The sequence below is a fragment of the Zootoca vivipara genome, chromosome 7, assembly GCF_963506605.1.
Source record: "Zootoca vivipara chromosome 7, rZooViv1.1, whole genome shotgun sequence".
Classification (NCBI taxonomy): Eukaryota; Metazoa; Chordata; class Lepidosauria; order Squamata; family Lacertidae; genus Zootoca; species Zootoca vivipara.
Window position 1 is genome coordinate 16,712,528 of NC_083282.1, and position 19,725 is coordinate 16,732,252.

The window sequence follows — 19,725 nt, forward strand, 5'->3', positions numbered from 1 at the left end:
TATGTAGCTGTCTCAAGCCAGTGAAGCATATATAGCCATAATAAGTAAGCATCAGCACACATCCCTTGCTAGATGATGAACCCCACACAGTCAGTGCAGATGCTGTGTCCCTGCCTGATTTAGCTGATGGGACTGCTTGTGCATAATCCTGGTCAGCAAATTGTTGACAAAGTCAATTCTCTTTGGTAGAGGAAGCAGGAGGTTGAACTGAGGCCTTCCTACAAACAGCTTTGGTGTAATCACTATTTCTTGTCAAAATGTGTGTTTGGGCTATGTGCAACATTTTTTGGTATAAACTTTTGATTTGTAACTGTGCAGTTCACCATGACACTCTTTGAAGTCATTTGTTGTTGTTGTTCTTTAAATCCTCAGCCCAATCCTGTGATATAGTTTAAGTTGCAAAACAGCGACAAGCTCAAGGCAACCCATTCAGTTCCATGTCAAAGCAGGTACAGTGGTACCTTGGTTCCCGGATGGCTTGGCTGCCGAACAAATCGGCTTCCGAACGTCACAAACCCGGAAGTAAGTGTTCCGGTTTGCGAACGTTTTTTGGAAGCCAAACATCCGTTCTGGCTGTCAGCATTGTTTCTGGGGCCAATCAGCCAATCGCCTTGGTTTGCGAACATTTTGGAAGTTGAATGGACTTCCAGAATGGATTGAGTTTGGGAACCAAGGTATTGTATTGGGTTTAAACCTAAGCTTTCCTGTCCTAAGTCTGTTACTGCACAATAGCTAAACATACAAAATTGGGAGCATCTGGTTGGCCACCGCCTGTGTTCTGATCTAGCAGTGCCCTGATTATGGATCAGCAAAACTATGTATTGTAGAGGTCAACCAAAAACCTGTAATAACTTCCCTTTCAGTATGTTGCCTTCTCCACTGTGTGTGTGCGTGCACACACACTCTTTCCCTTTTTCCCTTCAATCCAGAAGAAGTACTTCTCTATTGTGTGTTCATTTTTATGTGCTATGAATCTGGAATTCTATTACAGACTGTCTGATTTCAAAACAAGAGCTCTTTTTAAAAAACAACAGTGGTGCTTTTTAATATTGACACTAAATCTGCCTCTCTCTCTCTTTAAAGAAAAGCTACCCCCTTTTAATAAAAGTGCTTTGATTATTTTAAGCTGTGTATTAGTCACAGAACAACACTGTGTGGAAGTGATGAAAGTGCATACAGTAACAAAAACAAAGGTTCAGTATAGTCCCCCACCTGCATCTCAAGAAACAGCAGTTGCCATAAGGGATGCTATTAAGAACCATTTAGTTTCCATGGTGATAGGCTTACAAGGTGAAAAGAGAGAACCTGCCAATTTTTGAAACAATTACATTAGTGATCCCTCTGGTATATGTTAGAGATGTATGTATTACAGCTCTCTCTTTTTACAATATTTTTAGAATTCTGTGGGTTACAGTCGCAAGAGTGCAAATATTTCTGGTAGGGAGTCATTGCAAAGTAGACTGTCTCTTTTACATCCTTGCATACGTGAAAGCAGGGTTTCCCAAATTGTGGTCCTTGGGCAGCCAGTGGCCCACAGTCTTCATTCAGGTGGTTCACAGCATGTTTGTAAAAATACAAATTAAAAGCATCTAGGGTGGTGCTAAACTGGCATAGCAACAAGACCAACAGTATCTGCAAGTGGTTCCCCCCCCCCTGCATGCAGTGGATTAATATGTACTAAAGTGGAGCAGAAGCCCACAAGGGATTGTGCATTACAGTTTCAATTCATGGATACCGATCCTTTGAGGGGTCACTTTTTGAGGATTCTCAGACAAGCCACAATCATGCATGTGTGACACTTGCTAATTTCCTTCTGTGTAATGTGAAACTCCTTCAGTAAGTCTGTCATTCCCATCAAAGTATTGATGTAGATCAGTGTTTTCCAAGCTTGGGTCTCCAGCTGTTTTTGGACTAGCATTCCCATCATCCCTGAGCACTGGTCCTGCTAGCTAGGGATGATGGAAGTTTTAGTCCAAAAACTGCTGGAGACCCAAGATTTGGGAAACCATGGTATAGATGGAGCCAGGCCATTGAAAGGCATTTCATCTTTAATTTAATACTGGATTGTCTAAAATCAGGCATCCCCAAACTTCGGCCCTCCAGATGTTTTGGAGTACAATTCCCATCTTCCCCGACCACTGGTCCTGTTAGCTAGGGATCATGGGAGTTGTAGGCCAAAACATCTGGAGGGCCGCAGTTTGGGGATGCCTGGTCTAAAATGCTTCCCCAGTCACCTTATAACCACTTCCAGGTGCTTGACTAATATTGTGAGCGGAGAAATCTTTGATTCAGTCTCACCTCTCCTCAAGGCCACTTAATGATATCTTGGATTGGCCACCGAACCTGTAATGTGAGGACCGTTGTACTGACCTACCATGCAGACTGATAGCTGGGATGTCTGAGAGAATGTCTATGAAACATTTTGAACATCATAAAGCAGTGGTTCTCAAACTTTTCCCACTGATGACTACTTGAAATTCCATTATTAACAGATCTAATTTATAACAGTAAATTCTACCTATTACTTTTTAAAAGTCTGCAATGATTTAAAAAACAACAACCCTGAAACTTCAACTTCTGGATCCCATTCTTCAGGTTACTTAGCGTGCTTAAGTGGCAGTGACATAACTCGTAATGCTTTTTACAAAGTATAATCAAGTTGCTGCTTATAATTATATGACACCTAAGCAATCATCTGGATTGTGACATAATTCCCAATAGTACATTTATCAGATCTGCTCTTCTCATACTAGACTCACTTACAAATTAAGCCAGTGTATAAAAGTTACTGAGATACAAGAGAAGGAAAAACAAAATGCTTATTTTCTTTCCAGTTTTCTGACACATGAGCATATGTGCCTGAACCTTGATAATGTATAAAATTGTATAAAATATTAAAGGTCTTTTTACACACACCCCATTATGCTTTTTTGTGCTCTGCAAAAATTTTGCAAGATCTCTCAGGAGTAACCTCGGCTGTTATTGTTTTAAAAGAATTCTATTCCATTCCACTTTTAATTTGTATATCATCTTTCTATATTACTACACACAAGGAGGTGTACAGTAACAAAATACACAACAAAGAACACACACCTTGCAATAATCAGATCCAATACAAAAAGTCATAATAAAACATAACTTTAAAATGGAATGACTTATGCCAAAAAAGTACCGTAATATTCAATAATCTATTAGAATATAACAGTACACAATAAAAATAACTCTCAAAACATCAGCAAATGACAATTAAACAGAAATTAACTCTTAACGATTACAATAAATAATTACTAAACTATGATCAATAAAAATAACTGCAAGTCACAATGCATAAAATACCACTATATATGCAAAACTGTGTAAAAGGATCAAATTGAGAAACAAAACACACACAACTTGTAACATTTGCTATGAGCCATGTTGCGCCTAGTTCATAAAAATTCCCAGCAATGAACTTTCTGGTAGATCACTGATAGACATCTGCATTCTGTGCCAGCAATATATATGTTAATGTGTCTGACCACTCAATCACATGCATAGCTGGGGACAAATCTCCTTTTAAAACATGAAATGGGGCCCGTGCTGAGAACAGCCAAATCCTACCATGTCTCTTGCTTTGCCTTGCTGTGTCATCTTGTGCTTCAAGCAATTTTATCCCCAGCCTGGATCTGATACTGAAAGTGGGTTGGGAAGGAAATTGCTTGAAACATAATGAGGAAAAGTGGAAGGCACAGTTATCTCCCTAAACCTGGACATTTGATTTCATCAGAGAAATAGGAGAACAGCAAAGATGTGTGAATCAAATATTTGGCCCTTATGGTTATCTTCTAGCAGGATCAGATTTGCTGTAAAAACTACCTAGAACTGAGAGGATCATATTTCAAAATGAAATTTTATGAAAGAGAGACAGTGGTTCTTTAATTCAAAAGGCAAAACCAGCAACACATTGGGTAGTATCTGACGTAAGTTATACTTAGAGTAGACCCACTGAAATTGACCTACAATAGTAATAGCCAACTCAGTTGATCTAAAAAGTTGATACTATCGATGGTTATATAACCAAGAGGCCTAAGATTAGTGACTTATTTATATAAGAAAGTTGGAGCTACGGCCCAACACTTGACTTGATTATTGATAAATGTTCTGTTTAATCATTGATGTTATATTGCTGTAATCTTATTACTTGGGGCAGGAAATTTCTCTATGCTAGATTTGCTATATGGTCCATTGTCACACTGGTGACTGAGTGAGTGTGCATGCATAGGGGAGTGTGGGCAAGTAAGTGTGCCTTTTTCTCCTCTGCTAGCTGGGCGAGAAGCAAACAGCAGGTGACAGTGAAAAAAAATGATTTGGAGGGTGTTAAAGGAAGGCCTGCGGGGACGCGGGTGGCGCTGTGGGTTAAACCACAGAGCCTAGGACTTGCCGATCAGAAGGTCGGCAGTTCGAATCCCCGCGACGGGGTGAGCTCCCGTTGCTCAGTCCTAGCTCCTGCCAACCTAGCAGTTCGAAAGCACATCAAAGTGCAAGTAGATAAATAGGTACTGCTATAGCAGGAAGGTAAACAGCTGCTCTGGTTCTCCAGAAGCGGCTTTGTCATGCTGGCCACATGACCTGGAAGCTGTATGCCGGCTCCCTCTGCCAATAACGCGAGATGAGCGCTGCAACCCCAGAGTCGGTCACGACTGGACCTAATGGTCAGGGATCCCTTTACCTTTAAAGGAAGGCCTGGGTGCACGGGGAAAGGCCTGATCCCCCTGGCTACCTTCTTCTTCCCCAGGTGACCTGGAGATCTGTTGCTGCATCACAAATTGCCAAATAGGATGCAGAAGGAGCAGCACAGTAATGAGAAAGGTGGTCAGAAGCGGCAACTAGCAAGCCAGCCTACAGATCCCTTGCTGCCATTGATGCCACTGCATCCCAGGCATTGCATGTGTCAGTAGCATGTAGGGTTAGGGAGCATGCCTAGGGATACCCACAGAATTCTTAGGCTATGCCCAGCCTGCTCCCTGTGCTGACTTCAGGGACAGGAGGGAATGGCCAAGGTGGGCAAAGGAAGAACAAGCCACTTGCTTTCTGCCACTGCACGTTGGCCAACTCTTCAACCTGCCTGGCTGCTGCACCAGTATAAAGGTTTTCCCCCAAGGTCTTAGGGTGGGTTGGCTTGGTTTGGAGGTAGAGTGGAGGGTAGGTGTGTCTGGCAAGTGAAGCAAGCAGGGGGGCAGCCCCTAGTGTGAAAAAAAGTTGAGTTAAGCATGCATCGTTGTACTTAATGCACTGCTAGATTTGCCAAGCTATACAATAATTAATGTTATTGGAAGTTATTGTCCATCAGCCCCAGACAACATGGCTAGTGGTCAGGGATGCTTGCAGTCCACCAACATCAGGAGGGCTACAGTTTCCCCAGCCTGATCTAAGGAATCTCATTCTAAATTAAAAATAGACATTTTCTATTTCCAGTAAGTGTATGCTTCATGGAGAAGATTGCAAACAACATATGTATAAAAAATAAGATTTCCAAACTCGGCACTGTGTACAAAATAATTCTATGGGACTTAAATAATAGTGTAATTACCCTTCTCGCTAAATAGAATTCCTGTGAATCTGTCAACATTCAAGTTCTGCAATTAATCTTTTGCAAGAGTAGAATTTGACAGTCTTTTGCAAAAGACTGTAAACAGGGGGTGGGGTGAAGGGAAAGTGATGTTGTGATTATAAGGATGGATTAACAGGTTTATAACTGGTCTGCTGATTATGGAATTTGCTGGATTGGGGGGGTGGAGCCGGTAATCGGGGATGTAAGGTTAAATTGAGAATAGTTATAGTTTTAAAAGTGAATGGATTTTGGAAAAATGTGAAAATATGGAGGCTTATAGAGGGAGTAAAAATTAGGCACGGGAAGATAAAATGGGAGTTTGATTTTTCAATGATTTGAATATTAGATGAAAATGTTAACAATTGATTTATAAGTTGTATAAGATACAAAGGTGTATTTTTATAAAGTAAGAAACTGTTGCAGATGATAAAAAAGGGATGAAAACCGGGGAAGGGGGGGAGGGGAAGCCCACAAAATATGGTTTTACAATTATGAATGTAAGAAAAAAATTTCTGTTTTGTATTGTTTTTTTCTCTTTTTTTGCCCTTTCTTTTTTCTCTTTTTTCCTATTTCTATTTTTCTCTTTTTTTGGTATGACAATAGATGGTTGGATGGATGGCCTCCTGCGTACTGCCCTGGTTTGCTGGAGCTCCCTGGTGGCAGGGGGGGGGGCTTTGGGGTCAGGGGAGGGGGAGGAGGACAGAAGTCCAAGCATAAAATGGACAATCTCTGACTGTTCACATACATGGGATACTTCTGTGGCAGGGGAGGACCCATGTGGGTGGGTAGGAAGGAGGTGGAAAAGGTGTTTATGTATGTACCGTTTTTTGTTTTTTTTTTGTATTTTGTAAAATTAATAAAAAGTATGTTTTAAAAAAAAAAGAGTAGAATTTGACTCTTTGGGTTTTTTCTTGTTGATGATAGAACACCACATTTTTCAGTGTGTGTTACTTCATGCTTATTGTTGTTTGGTGTTCCTGGTGGCGGTATGGGGAGAGGAAATATTTACGGTAATTGACTGATAGAAATAATTGCCAAATTGGTTACTTTATAAGGAAGGTTTTCTGTTCATGAAGCTTGAATGATTTGGTAACTTAGGATACCACCCACTTGGACTCAACTGACCATAATTGCCCTTTGTAGTGCAAATATCCCTACTCACTAGTTCAGTCTTTAAAAATTGAGGGTGGCCCACATAATGCTGTAAAATACATTCTTCATCTTTTGTGAAGATGAAACGCAAGTGGCACTCACATAATGCCAGCTACAGCATTATCCAGACCACTTAAGCTTTATCTTTATATTGACCTTCAAGAACAAATGTTCCCTAGAGGCAATTTTGTGCAAGAAAACAGATGCATAGGCATTTATCCACATAGCTCTTTCATTTGCACATACAGATAATTTAATGTGTACGCATGCAAGATTTTTCTATATCTAGCATTTATTATGATTCGTATACTGTATTACGTTTATACCCCGCTTTTCCTGCAGAGATCACATACATGGTTCTTCCCCTCCCCATTTTATCCTCACAACAATAGTCTGAGTAGGGTTGCCAGCTTTGGTCTGGCAAAATACAGGAAAGGACGGGGTAGGGGATTGCATACCTTGCAAGTGTCCCAGACCAGGACATCCCATTTTTTATCGTGAAAGCATGGCAGCCATTTTGATTGCCATGATCGCCTACAATTTTGTAGTGCAGGAGCTTCCTGCAGCCAATCGGAAGCTGCACTTTGGTTTCCAAACATTTTGGAAGTTGAACCGAATTCCGTTCAACTTCCAAGGTATGACTGTACTTCATTCTTCTACACTTCTTGAGGAATGTCTCTCCCCCCCCTCTGTTATTTGACATTTTAATATCTGTAGGAATGTTGTTTTAGATAAAACGATATAAAGAGAAATAGAAGCAAAAATGTAATTTCAGATACTGTACCTGAATTTTAAGTAGCTTGTAAATAATGCTGTAGTTGCAAAAAGTTTTACAAAAAGATATTTAAATATCAGACATAATCTGCTCTGAAATTACATAAGCAACCATTTTAAAAAATGTTATGGTGGTAATGCTCAGTTAAAATATCTAGTTAATGGTAACTTGCAAATCATAGTATAAGTCCTATATACTGTAGTTGAATTTGGCTTGCCTTGGCTCAAATGTCTTGTTTTGAAATAAAGCCTTCAGAGCTAATTTGTTAACACCTTTTAATGTAAGTGTACCTTTACCATGTGTGCTGCAGAGAAGACCTGGCAAACATTTACCATATGTGTACTGTGACAAAGATTGTGTGAATGAATTGTTTGAACAAGATTCTTCTGTGCAAAGCGATTTAATTCCCAAATAGCATGCGGCAAACAGAGGAAGCATTAGCTATGGTGCTTGAGAATAATTGTATTTCAAGACTCAATAAGCTTCTTACCATGCAGACCTAAATCTCCAGCATGGCTGAAGCTTCTGGAATTCACACAAAGTAAGCAGTAATTACAGGAGATTTTGGAGATTATTTGGCAGATCAAGTCAAGCCTAACTACAACGATCCAATTGCAGCTTTGTGTTTGTTTCTTTAAAAAAAACAACCTTTCGCATTAAAGTGGAAACCTGCAGTAATTCATGGTGGGAGGAAAGGTTGAGCAGAGGGTTGCATCCCATCCTTTTGCTCTTACTTAGTCAATCCACAGGTCTCTGAAGAAGCTGTGTGTACACAAGATTGTACAAATCAAATATCTAAATCAGAGTGGGGGAGTCTGTGACCCTCCAGGTGTTGTGGACTTCAGCATTGCCAGAGGTCGGGGAGCACGGAGGTTGTGAACAACTGAAGTGTCTCAGGTTCCATGTCCCTGTTCTAAATGCGCTAAGAAATTGACAGTCCTGTTGGACTGGCTTGGCGGAGACATAATGATGTCTTTGTGAATTGGTCTCAGGAAGCAAATTGCACAGGGACAGAGGCGTGCTTAGGGTCCCTTGTGCCCTTGGCAAGGAGCTGCATCACCCCACCCCACCCCACCCAAAAATCACTTTACCACCATAGCCACATTAGAAATTTCATTTTACGCGATCCATGTACTTGAAGCGTCCGGAGTGAGGGCAAGGCAAGAAGCAAGGGTAAAAAACAAAATCAAGACCTTCTTATACCAACCGCTCAATATTCTTAGTGGAGAGGTTACATTAAGTGATATGTTTGAATGTTGAATGTGTAAGTGTATGTCTAGAGACAATGGATAAAACAAACACCATTAGCTGTACTGTTGGATAAGTGATTAATGATTAAATGGTTTAATTTTTGTAGACAAGTAGTCTCAAAATACCTGTGACAACATCTCTTTGCAGAGTGCTCATTTGGCAATGATTGACACCCTTATGATGGCATATACGGTTGAAATGATCAGTGTTGAAAAGGTGATTGCATGTGTGCAGCAGTATTCTTCCTTCTTCCAAGCTACGGATCTGCCCTATGACATAGAAGATGCTGTCATGTTCTGGATAAATAAAGTAAGACAATACTACAGATACACTCTTCAAATAACATAGGATATTTGTTTCCCTAAGATGATTATGTGGGGGGTTATTGTTATTGTTTGTTATTATGGTATGTGTTTTTGTGTTTTTATATTGCAAACTGCCCTGTGATCTTCAGATGAAGGGCGGTATAAATAATAACAAGAAATCTAACTGTGCTATCTTGAAAATATTTATGATTCATTACATAATGAAATTATGTCAATATGTCTTTTATACACGCAAAAAGTATTAAATTAGTTGTCTGATTTAGCTCAGGAAGGGCGCAAAATTCATTGAAGGCTTTTTTTTTGTCTTTTTAGGTAAACGAACACCTGAAAGACATCATGGAGCAGGAGCAAAAGCTAAAAGAGCATCATAGTGTGGAAACTCCAGGAGGTCAAAAGGTATGTCTAAGAAATGCACCAAGCATAACAAACATCCCAGTACAGATGCAACCAACTTTCCTTTTGGAAATATATTTTCCAACAGCTGTAAAATTGCTTTTTGAATAGAGACTTAAACATCAGAGTTTCATTTAGACTTATTTTGCTTACCTGGCTCCGTTTTGGTGATATCAGGGGAAATTTTATTTGCATTAAAATGTTTACGTTTAATTCATAGATTCATTTAAAATGCCATCTGTTTGGACTGAAGTAAGCTCTTTCTTAGAAAGACTATGTTACATTAAGGTTATTAGCTTCTAAGGTGCTAGAGGAGTTTGTATATTTGCACAAAATAGATAAAGTGATATGTTTATTATTAAAGATTGTGCTGAAAGTAGAGATGTACTTGCCATACCTGCTTTTCGACTGCCTATTACTCTTGCACAAGTTCTCTTTCAAACTAGTGAAAGAAGTGAAATGGGTTGTTGTAGGAATAGGGAAGCTAAAGGGAATTTCATGTAATCATAGCCCATCAGCTGTACCCGTTTGGGTTCTTTAGCTGCCCCTATTAATTAAAATGGCTTTTATATGAAATAGAGTGTGGTGACTTCTCTTTCCACAGAGAATAACTTCAAGTGTTTGTGTTTTTTTAACTCAAATATTTAAATGATGCTAAACCCTTTCACCAGATCTAAATTACCAAGTAATCTAAAGAGTTTATAAATTTTCCCTTATTGCACTTGGGGTCCATCACAGCTTACACAGCAGATATGATAGTGGCCTGTTACACCAGCATTTCTCATAGTACTTCTGGATGACAGATAGTCATTCATAGCACCTGGGTGCTTGATTGAGTCAGGGGTTCCCTAGCACATATATGGATGCTTTAAGAGTTGTGCATGATGAGTTACACTTTGTGGCAAACACTGGCATCACCCATGGAAATCCATGTCAGTCCTTTGATTCGTCATCTTTGCAGTCTTCAAATGTGGTCTTCTCTTGGGATCCAAGAATTCCTCCATCTCAAGAAGATGTGTGCTGCCCTTCCTTGCTCTCTACTAAACTGTGCCACTCACAGCTGTGCAGCTATCACATTAGGTTTCTGCACCAGTTTTCCTAAAGTTGCTGACATAGGCACATAATTGCAGCTGTCACTTCTGATGACTTTGGTCTCCCTTTTTTGCCCTGTCCTCCCCCTGTCCCCAGTTTGTTTTCATTGTGTATGGGGGAGCTAAATTATTTGCTTCACTGGAGACTGTAATTAACTGACTCAGAACTGGGTCAGGTTAAGAAACACTAGTGTGTTAGGTCACACCAGTTCATAGATTTATACCTCCCCGTCCCCCACATACACTGTGATTGGAGGACCTTGTCGTGGCTTTAACCTTCACTTGGATTTGTAATTTTTCACCCCTCTCTGCCCAAATTGGAAAGAACTGCAGAGCTGAAATTTATTTTCTAACATATAATAAGTAGGTCATATTTGATAGGAAGTCTTCCTAAAGATAAAAGGGAGTCGGCTAGGTAGATCTTCTTGGGTAGGGATAGCTACAGCAAAGAGTGCTATCACCAAGAATGTCCAGTTTAGGTGGCATTTTGCCACATTTCAGATGGTGAGGAGGGCACTCAAAGCCATGATGGGGCAGGACACAGCATGGAGGAGGGATTTCTTCAAATATTATAGTCAAGACTTTGCAGAGCTTAAAGCTCAAAGCCATCACTTCAAATTGGGTTGGAAACTTAACATTAACCAAAACTGCACATTTCCGATAAGCCTCTTACGGTCTATTGGCACCAGTTAAGAGCTCAACTACTGTACTGTTGCCCAGACACACTCTTCCAAAGCACCACATGCAGAATATATTGCAATAATCCACGGTAGGCAACTCCTTATCCCAGAAGGGCCACAACGGTTGCACCAAGCAAAGAGTGAACTACGCACCCTTGCCCATAGATGCCACTTAAGCATCAAGCAGCTGAGGTGCAACGAAAAGTGAGAAGACACAGCAGCATCCTCTACTTGCCTTATTCTATTCTAGGCAGTTGTGTAGATTGGGCTCAGAGGGAGTGGGGAAGGGAATAGGCAGCCATGGTGAGGAGGATGTGGACCTTCTCAGGGAATGAGACTGTCTTGCCCAAGTGGCCTGTAAAACCTGTATCTGGCCACTTAGTGCCAATGTTTGTTGCTCAGAAACAATGTGTGAATATCGTGTGTGTGTGTGTGTGTGTGTGTGTGTGTGTAAGTGTGTAAATCTTGCAGTGACACCTTTTGCACGAACATTTACAGAAATTGGACATTTCAGTTTATGTATCAAAAAAGGCCTCTAGCTAAAAATATCAAAGCCTATGAACCAATTCCAATTATCTTCTGTAGAAACACAATATGGAATCTTCAGTTGAATGTACTTTTAAAAGCAAAACACACACAGTTTGTTGTTATTTTGGGTGGGGGTGGGGGACTGGTATTCACCACCAACACAATCTTTTGATCCAATGAACTTCAACATCACTTATGTCAGTTGTGGGGAACCTTCAGCCCTCCACATGTTGCTGAACAACACCTTCCACCAGCCTGCACAAACATGTCCAATAACCTGGGATGATAGGAGTTGTATTTCAGCCACATCTGGAGGTCCAAAGGTTCCCTTCAACTGATTTATGGGCTTCTTTTGGCCACAATCCGAAGATGCTCACATGCTTCACTCATCCATGCAACCAGATTTCTCTTGGTACCTATTTTTCTCTCAGAAACTGCCTCTGTAGAACCCTCATGCTTCTCTTTTTAAGAGCGAAAAAAAGTTTAAAAATATTTGTCTAAAGGGTTACTTTAGACAAGGGTTACTTTAGGCCTAGTGGATTCTGTTACAGTGTATATGACGAAGTGTGCATGCACACGAAAGCTCATACCAAAATAAAAACTTAGTTGGTCTTTAAGGTGCTACTGAAGGAATTTTTTTATTTAAGAAAGAAGATGGCCTGAACGCATAAGGAGAATTTCTCAGTTAAGAATCTTTTGTGCCAGTTCCCTAAATTTCTTTTTCAAAAGACATAGGAGTCTTAGAACAGCAAATTCTGGGATGAAAATACTCAGAAAATTTCACACATTTCCACACATACTGTTCATACATCTTTCTGGTTCATGGTCGTCTTATTATAGATTTACTATTCTCACCAATTAGCACCTACCTCATATTACTGCTGCTTATGTGTTTTCTCCACGACTTGTATTGTTGCCCAGAATGCTTTTTATTATGTTTTTTTGTCACTACCAACATATTCCAGGGGGAAACTACGTTCTTAAAAAAAAGTTTAAATCTTACACTTTAATCCTGTTACTAAGTGTGTGTGTGGGTTGGCATTGGAGATTTTAACATAGCAGTTTCTGATCACAATAAATAGGCACGTTTAGGAGTACTGCTATGTAATTCTTTGGTTCCTGTGTTGTTTCTTCCCAGTACTTCACTTTGATAATCCGATCTCATGAATTCTGATACTCAATTAATTACCTAGATAGAAAAATGGTTTACATGTAACAGTGCTACTTTTCTTATGGATAAAAGGCACCATTTTGCGGATTCCTCCCCCCCCCCCCCCACTAACTGATAATTGTTCTGATAAAACATGCTGAAAAGTACAAAAACCAAGTCATTATTTTTGCAGGAGTCCTTTCATTAACCACTTTTACAATTAATGAAAGCACTGGGAGTGTTCACACAGTGCAACTAAGGATCATTCCTTTTGTGCAGAAATTAGAATGTTGGAAGAGAATGTCTTAAAGAAATTAAATTGTAAACTCTGATCAAAATGTTCATCTTTCCTTTGCTCTTTGCTTTCCCTTCTTTTTCCTGCTGCTTCATCTGAAGTCTCCTTCCAAATGGTTTTGGAAACTGGTTCCTGTAAGTTTGCCCAACTGCTTCACTTTGATACAACAGTTTAATTTAGTATGAATAGCTCTGCCCATGTCATGCTGGTCCAGTAGTTCATTGCTCTCGTGCCTCTTTTAACCATTTGGTATATTTCTGTCCAAAAGGGCAGCAGAGGTATATTATATGGGAACACTCTATGCTGTGCATCATGATTTGTACTTGTTTGCATCTGTGTACAGAATATAACTGCAATATGGAAATCAAAGGGCTTTGTTTGGTGTTTGTGTTTTTTTACCCCAGGTTTTACATGACTGTAATAATAGGTTTGTTTGTATGCAAACTCATTTCTCTTTTATGTTGTGTGAATGACTTCTCTTTTCTAAGACTATAGTTGTTAGTTAACACAGGTTTTTTGAAACAGCTATGCACAGATTTGGGTTTCAGATGACTAGAATTTGTGCCTTATCTTTGTTGTTCTGTGTTCCCATTGCATTATTATTCTACTGAAGCTGGACATTTCTTTTCTAAGTGCTATGTGAATTGTTCCATATTGATTGAAATGCCATATGTGTACAACTGGCACTGCTCTGAATGGAATTGGCATTGCTTTTTCCTTTAAAATGAATCTATATTTTGCTTATAAATGCTAAATCTATATAAAATAATATAACTATGTCTGGTCTGGAACTACCCCTCTTTTTTGCTACTTGGTTACAGCATTTGCAGTACAATCTGTTTTCACATATGTTTCTGGGCATGTCTATTTTATTTCATTTTTGCATGACAGGCTCGTTACAGGAAGGAACAAACCCTACTTAAGCAGCTGCCCTGTATCCCATTGGTGGAAAATCTGCTGAAGGATGGCACAGATGGCTGTGCTTTAGCTGCCCTGATCCACTTTTACTGCCCAGATATAGTCAGATTGGAGGGTAAGAATATTTCTTCTTAATGATACCTCTGCTTGTTAACTATTATGGTTTTGCAAGCCACCGTGTGAACTTTTGGAAGGGTATAAGCACCCAAAATAATGTTATGTATTTACTGTATTTAAATCTATCCATCAAATACATGCAGTGTGTTACACTGTTGGGTTGAAATAATAACCACATTAGTGACAGCCCAGTTAGTGATTTTATAGTTGCTCATCTTTGTTAATCCTAAATAACTATGAAAAGAAAAGAAAGCAAAATGACTTTGTAAAGGTGTTTTTATAAACAACTCACCTGTTGACTGATTAAACAGTGTGTGGAATCAAGGAGCACAAATTGCAAGGTCTTCTATACATCATGGAATATACTAATACAGGCAACCTCCCATTTACACATACTCTGTTTGTGCACGACTACACACACGTGCAGTGCCAGGATCCTGGAAGTGGATTCTGGCTTATGAGGAGACCCTCCCCAGAACCCGAAGAGGACGGTTGTGTTGAGGCCTCCCGCCTAACAGCTGACATGCGGGGTAGAGCAGCAGCAACTGCCACTTCCCCAGCCATCAGCTATGCAAGGCGCACTGTCCCTCCAGCTCTTTCACAGCCAATGGGCAGGAAAGATGAGCTAAAAAGCTCTTGGTTCAAATCTAATTAATTCTGTGCGAGTGTACATAAAGAACCCTGAACACTTTGTAAAAGTACTGTATTATATGCTAAAATTTTAATATTCATTATTAGTATTGAACCAGAATCCAAGTGTCATTGGTAGTACCTGCCCTTTGTATCTAAAGGTTTACTCCAGTTGTTTGTGTGAGCAAACAGCTTTTGTGTTCTATGTTTATAACTTTTGCCTAGGTTGGGGAACCTGTAGCTCTCCATATGTTTTTGGACTACAGTTCCCATCATCACTGACTATTGGTCATGCTGTCTGGGGCTGATAGGAGTTGGAGTATATTCATAACTAAAGCCCACAGGTCCTCAATCTCTGCTCCAGGCCAGTTTGGAAGAATGTGAATGAGCCATAGGATTGGACGCTTAACCTATTGAGCAGTTTTAGTTTGTACATTTAGTATTTCCCATGATGTCAGAATTGATGAACTGTGGCTAGTGTCTATGCTCCAAACTTGATTTGAAAGCCATGGTTGGAAATTGGTTTCTAATTCCAAATTTGATGGGTAAACACCAGTGTGAAGATTTTAATGAAGAAATTATAAGTATTTATACTGTGCAACTGTTCTACACATACACAATCACAATCACTGGTCTAATAAAACCTGTATAATTCAGAAATGCATTAGCAGCAAACATGAATCTCTTTGAAATTAACCGCAGTCTCCATTTTGTTCTGAACACTTAAGAACAAATGGGTAATCTTCTTTTGCCATGAGCCTGTTTTATCAAACCAGTGAACTCAGGATCTCAACCATTCTGCTAAAATACAGTGGTACCTCTACTTACGAATTTAATGCGTTCCGAATGCACATTTCTAAGTCGAAAAAATTTGTACGTCGAATCCCATAGGAATGCATTGGGAGAAAAAATTTGTAAGTAGAAGCAACCCTATCTAAAAATTCGTAAGTAGAAAAAAATCCTATCTAAACCACATCCAAGATGGCGGACGGAGCTCTGTTCGTAAGTAGAAACATTCGTAAGTAGAGTTATTTGTAAGTAGAGGTACCACTGTAACTGCAGAGGTGGGGATAGTGGTGGATGTTGGGTCAGTTTTCATAAAATGCCTAAATCATATTTTTCTTCGTTTTACAGATATATGTTTTAAAGAAACCATGTCACTGGCTGACAGCTTGTATAATCTGCAACTGATACAGGAATTTTGTCAGGAGTACTTGAACCGATGTTGCCATTTTACACTTGAGGATATGCTCTACGCTGCTTCTTCAGTGAAGGTAAAAAAGAATCCTGCAGTGTCTTTGAGTAATTCTCCACAGGAAGCCATGAGCAGGCATTATATATTATAAGCTAGGCACCAAATGGCCCCTTAAACCAAGGTTGCAGTTGCCAAAACAGAATCTCTGGTTGCTGTCTTTGGGCAAGACGGCTCCAAAGTCTTCTTTTTTATGGACAGACTGTGATTGATTATCAGTTTTAACAATCTGGCTCATTCAGGTGATAGCCTTGAGCAAGAGTGACTCACTTGATCTGCGACCCCCAGAATGACGTGTGGATCGGACATGGATCTATTGGGAATCTACACTTCTATTGGATTCCACTTTTGAGGTGATTAACTGTGGTTAGCATACAACCAGGATTAGGAGCAGGGTGTACACATGATTCCCCACATCTCAGTGTCTTCTCCCTCTTTTGGTATTCATGGAGCCAAAGCAGATATTTCTGTGCACAACAACTGTTTCAGAGTGACTTTTCAGAATAAAGTATGGATAGAACTTGATTACCCAAAGAACTAACTTTTTTTGTTTGTAATTTCCTTCAGTAACACGTTTTTGTTTTTATTGTTAAGTAACATATTTGGGTATCCACTCCATTAATGATAGTAACCTCTTTCAGTAAGGTTGCAATGATATCATTGAACTCAAAGGGGCTTTCTTCTGAGTAGACATATATAGGATTGCCCTGCAGATCTGTTTACACAGAGAAGTAATGGATTTTCTCATCTGATTGAAACTTAGCCACTGTTTTCAGTAGAGTCAGGATTTTGTAGTATATCTAAATCCTCCATAAACTAAACTAAACCGCATTGAAATCACTGGAAAATACCTTTTAGTTCTGTTTGTTCCAGTTGACTTGTTTTGCCATAGTAGCTTGCAACAGTAGATTAGATTTGATGTAAAAGGGCTTGCTGTCGCAGTGGTTTTTACTAGCTTATTGCATTAACATTATAATATAAATGTGACTAGATTTTGCTAAATGTACTTTGATACATTAATTTGAGAGCTTACTATTTGCTTCCCCACCCCCTCAAAGCAATGTTATGGATAGTTCTTGGAACTGAGTTTCAATTATGTTTTTTCAATCTTTTCAGAACAAACACGTACTTGGATGTAAACATTAAACAGAAAGAGTTGCCAGGTTTTCTTCCCAAGCACTTAGCTGGTGCTTTGAGTTCTGTTAAGGATGTGTAAAATTGAGCTGCTCTGTAAACAGAATAAAATCAATCATAGATGGCTTTGCAGATTTCCTGGAATATCTCTTGGATGCAGTTCAATGTCTTAGTTACCGGTACCTCAGTTTCAGGCTGCAATCCTACCGTATTCATGCCTGGGAATAAGTCCAATTGAATTCAATGGGGCATACCTCTGTGTAGAAATCCATAGGATTTCACTAACAGATTTCCTATTAAAATATTGTAGTGCTTCAAAGTTAATGCAGCACCATAATAATAACAACTGTTTTAAAATCATTCTGGCTTATAGTCATGGCCAGTGGAACATTAAAACCTTTTAAGCATTTCATTTTTGGAGTGTAGGCCTAAAAAGAATTTGATGGGCAAAAGAAAAAAATAACCTCTGATTGTTCTGATTTAATTGAATTTCTGAGGGGAATGCATATAAGGACACAACCTGCTTTCACAGCTTGATATATATTGATTCAGCTCTCTTCCTTTCCCTGCTCACCCAGACTGCTTCGATCCACTGTTGCTATTCTCGTGTTGTTTTCTTTTACTACTCTTCTAAGGAATGTACCACTTCTTGTTAGCGGGGAACTGGCTTACATCAAATCTGCAGTATGTGCAGATTGCAGTGTGTACAATTTCTGCCTTTAGCAGTTAGGCTTGGTGCAGAGAGCATCCAACAGCACCCAGGATAATTTATGTTCATGGATTATAAACTGTATTTGCTTGTATGTGGTTTATTCCACTTTTTCAAATAGCAAACATAACTGCTTAATTACTTATTAAATTCACAATTCACTGCCTCAATCATTTTAAAGACTAATTTTCAAAAAATCTGCTTGTGGGCTGAATGATTTGTAACAATAGGACAACTTGATTCGTCTCTGATGATCTGCTTTGTGCAAAACCAGGACTTGAAATGCTTATTTGCAAGGCTTGATTTTGAGTGCAATTCAGCAAAACCACCCTGATAACATTAGCAGTGGTTCCGTGCCCGCATGTCGTCCTCCCAGGTTTGCATGGGTTTGCCTAGGATTGGGAGGAGATATAGGAAAGTTCTGGTTACATGCCAAGTCTGGTCTCAAAGAAGTGATCTACACTCCAAACAGTTTGTTTCCAAGGTGAGATTTTGAGAGCAGAGCCTGTGCCCTAAGCAAGAACCAGTGAGCATCTAATCATTTTGTGGAGTTTTAAAGAGAGGGTAGATTCATTTAATGCTAGGGATGTTAAATAGCATTAGGAATCCTTGAGATACATTTGTACGTCAGGGGAGCTTTTGACAGCTTGTGCTCTATGAAACCAGTTGTGGTCCACCAGTGATCTGAGAAACCTCTCATTTCCTACCTTGTTAGACTGGAACTGGAAAATGCAGACTGAAAAATCAGAATGCAGCGCATGCCTGTGATTTGTATGCCTGGTAGATTGCAGGTTATTTGATTCATTCTTAAGGAGGTATGCATGTGGTGTTTTTATGCATTAAAGTTAATTCCCCCCCTGATCTGTGCAGTTTTCCGTTATGCACTGTGAAGTAGGTCATGTTTAGCCATTGAGAGTTAATTGCTTTCAAAGGGAATCAGCAAAGGGAGGAAGAAACTGGATCATTTTCCAACTGCTTCTTTGTAACACATGTCCTACTTTAGACAGTTGTAGGAGTTTTCTTTTAAATTCTCTGCTGGCCAAAAAAGCATGCATGTTACTGAGCCCTGCATAATAGTCTGAATTCCTGTACAGTATCTGCTATGCATCAACTTCTTATGAAACATTAATGTTCAAAGAGCGCCAGTCTGAACCCACTTTTCTTGAAAGTCGGTCAGCCGGATTTTAGATGCATCAGGTACAATAATGCATGCTTCACTTACTGAAAGCCAAGACAGCCCGCTGGTATACTTCTTAAAAGATGATTTATCTGTTTTAAAAAGTAGCTGCTGCTACAACTGTTTGCTCACCAAGGCTTGTGTCAATAAAAGATTATTTGTCATTTCTAAAATCTATAGATTTACTGCAGACTAATCAAGCTTGTTTGGTTGGCAGAGGGAGGGAATTACAGTACACATAGTATAGTATGCTTTCTGTGTTGCTTTTGGAAGACATACCTTTTGTGAAAGCCCTAATTCCCATTTGTAAGATATGAAAATACATCATTGATAGCTCAAGAGCTACATCTGTGTCTGAAAGTGTACATATAGCAAAGGAAACCGGAAACACTTCTTAGGCTTTGTGTGTGTTCTTCCAGGGTTAGATATTGTGGGTGGAATTCAACTAGACAATTGCATGAACAGAGCAACTCTTTCACTTGTGCAGCTGGTCTTTCCTCGCTCTTTCCACCCTCTTACATACACCCTGCTTTCCCCAAATCTGCTTTAGAGTGTTG

The 19,725-nt window shown here is 39.5% G+C and overlaps 1 protein-coding gene across 1 annotated transcript in view; it reads left to right on the forward strand.

The window, feature by feature from the left end:
* CAMSAP2 (calmodulin regulated spectrin associated protein family member 2) overlaps positions 1-19,725 on the forward strand; it is a 79,228-nt gene that overhangs the window by 33,170 nt on the left and 26,333 nt on the right. Inside the window, exons 3-6 of the mRNA XM_035121788.2 lie at positions 8,916-9,077; positions 9,407-9,490; positions 14,123-14,264; positions 16,031-16,170. Coding sequence (XP_034977679.1) covers positions 8,916-9,077; positions 9,407-9,490; positions 14,123-14,264; positions 16,031-16,170 — 528 coding nt within the window. The remainder of the gene's footprint in view (positions 1-8,915; positions 9,078-9,406; positions 9,491-14,122; positions 14,265-16,030; positions 16,171-19,725) is intronic.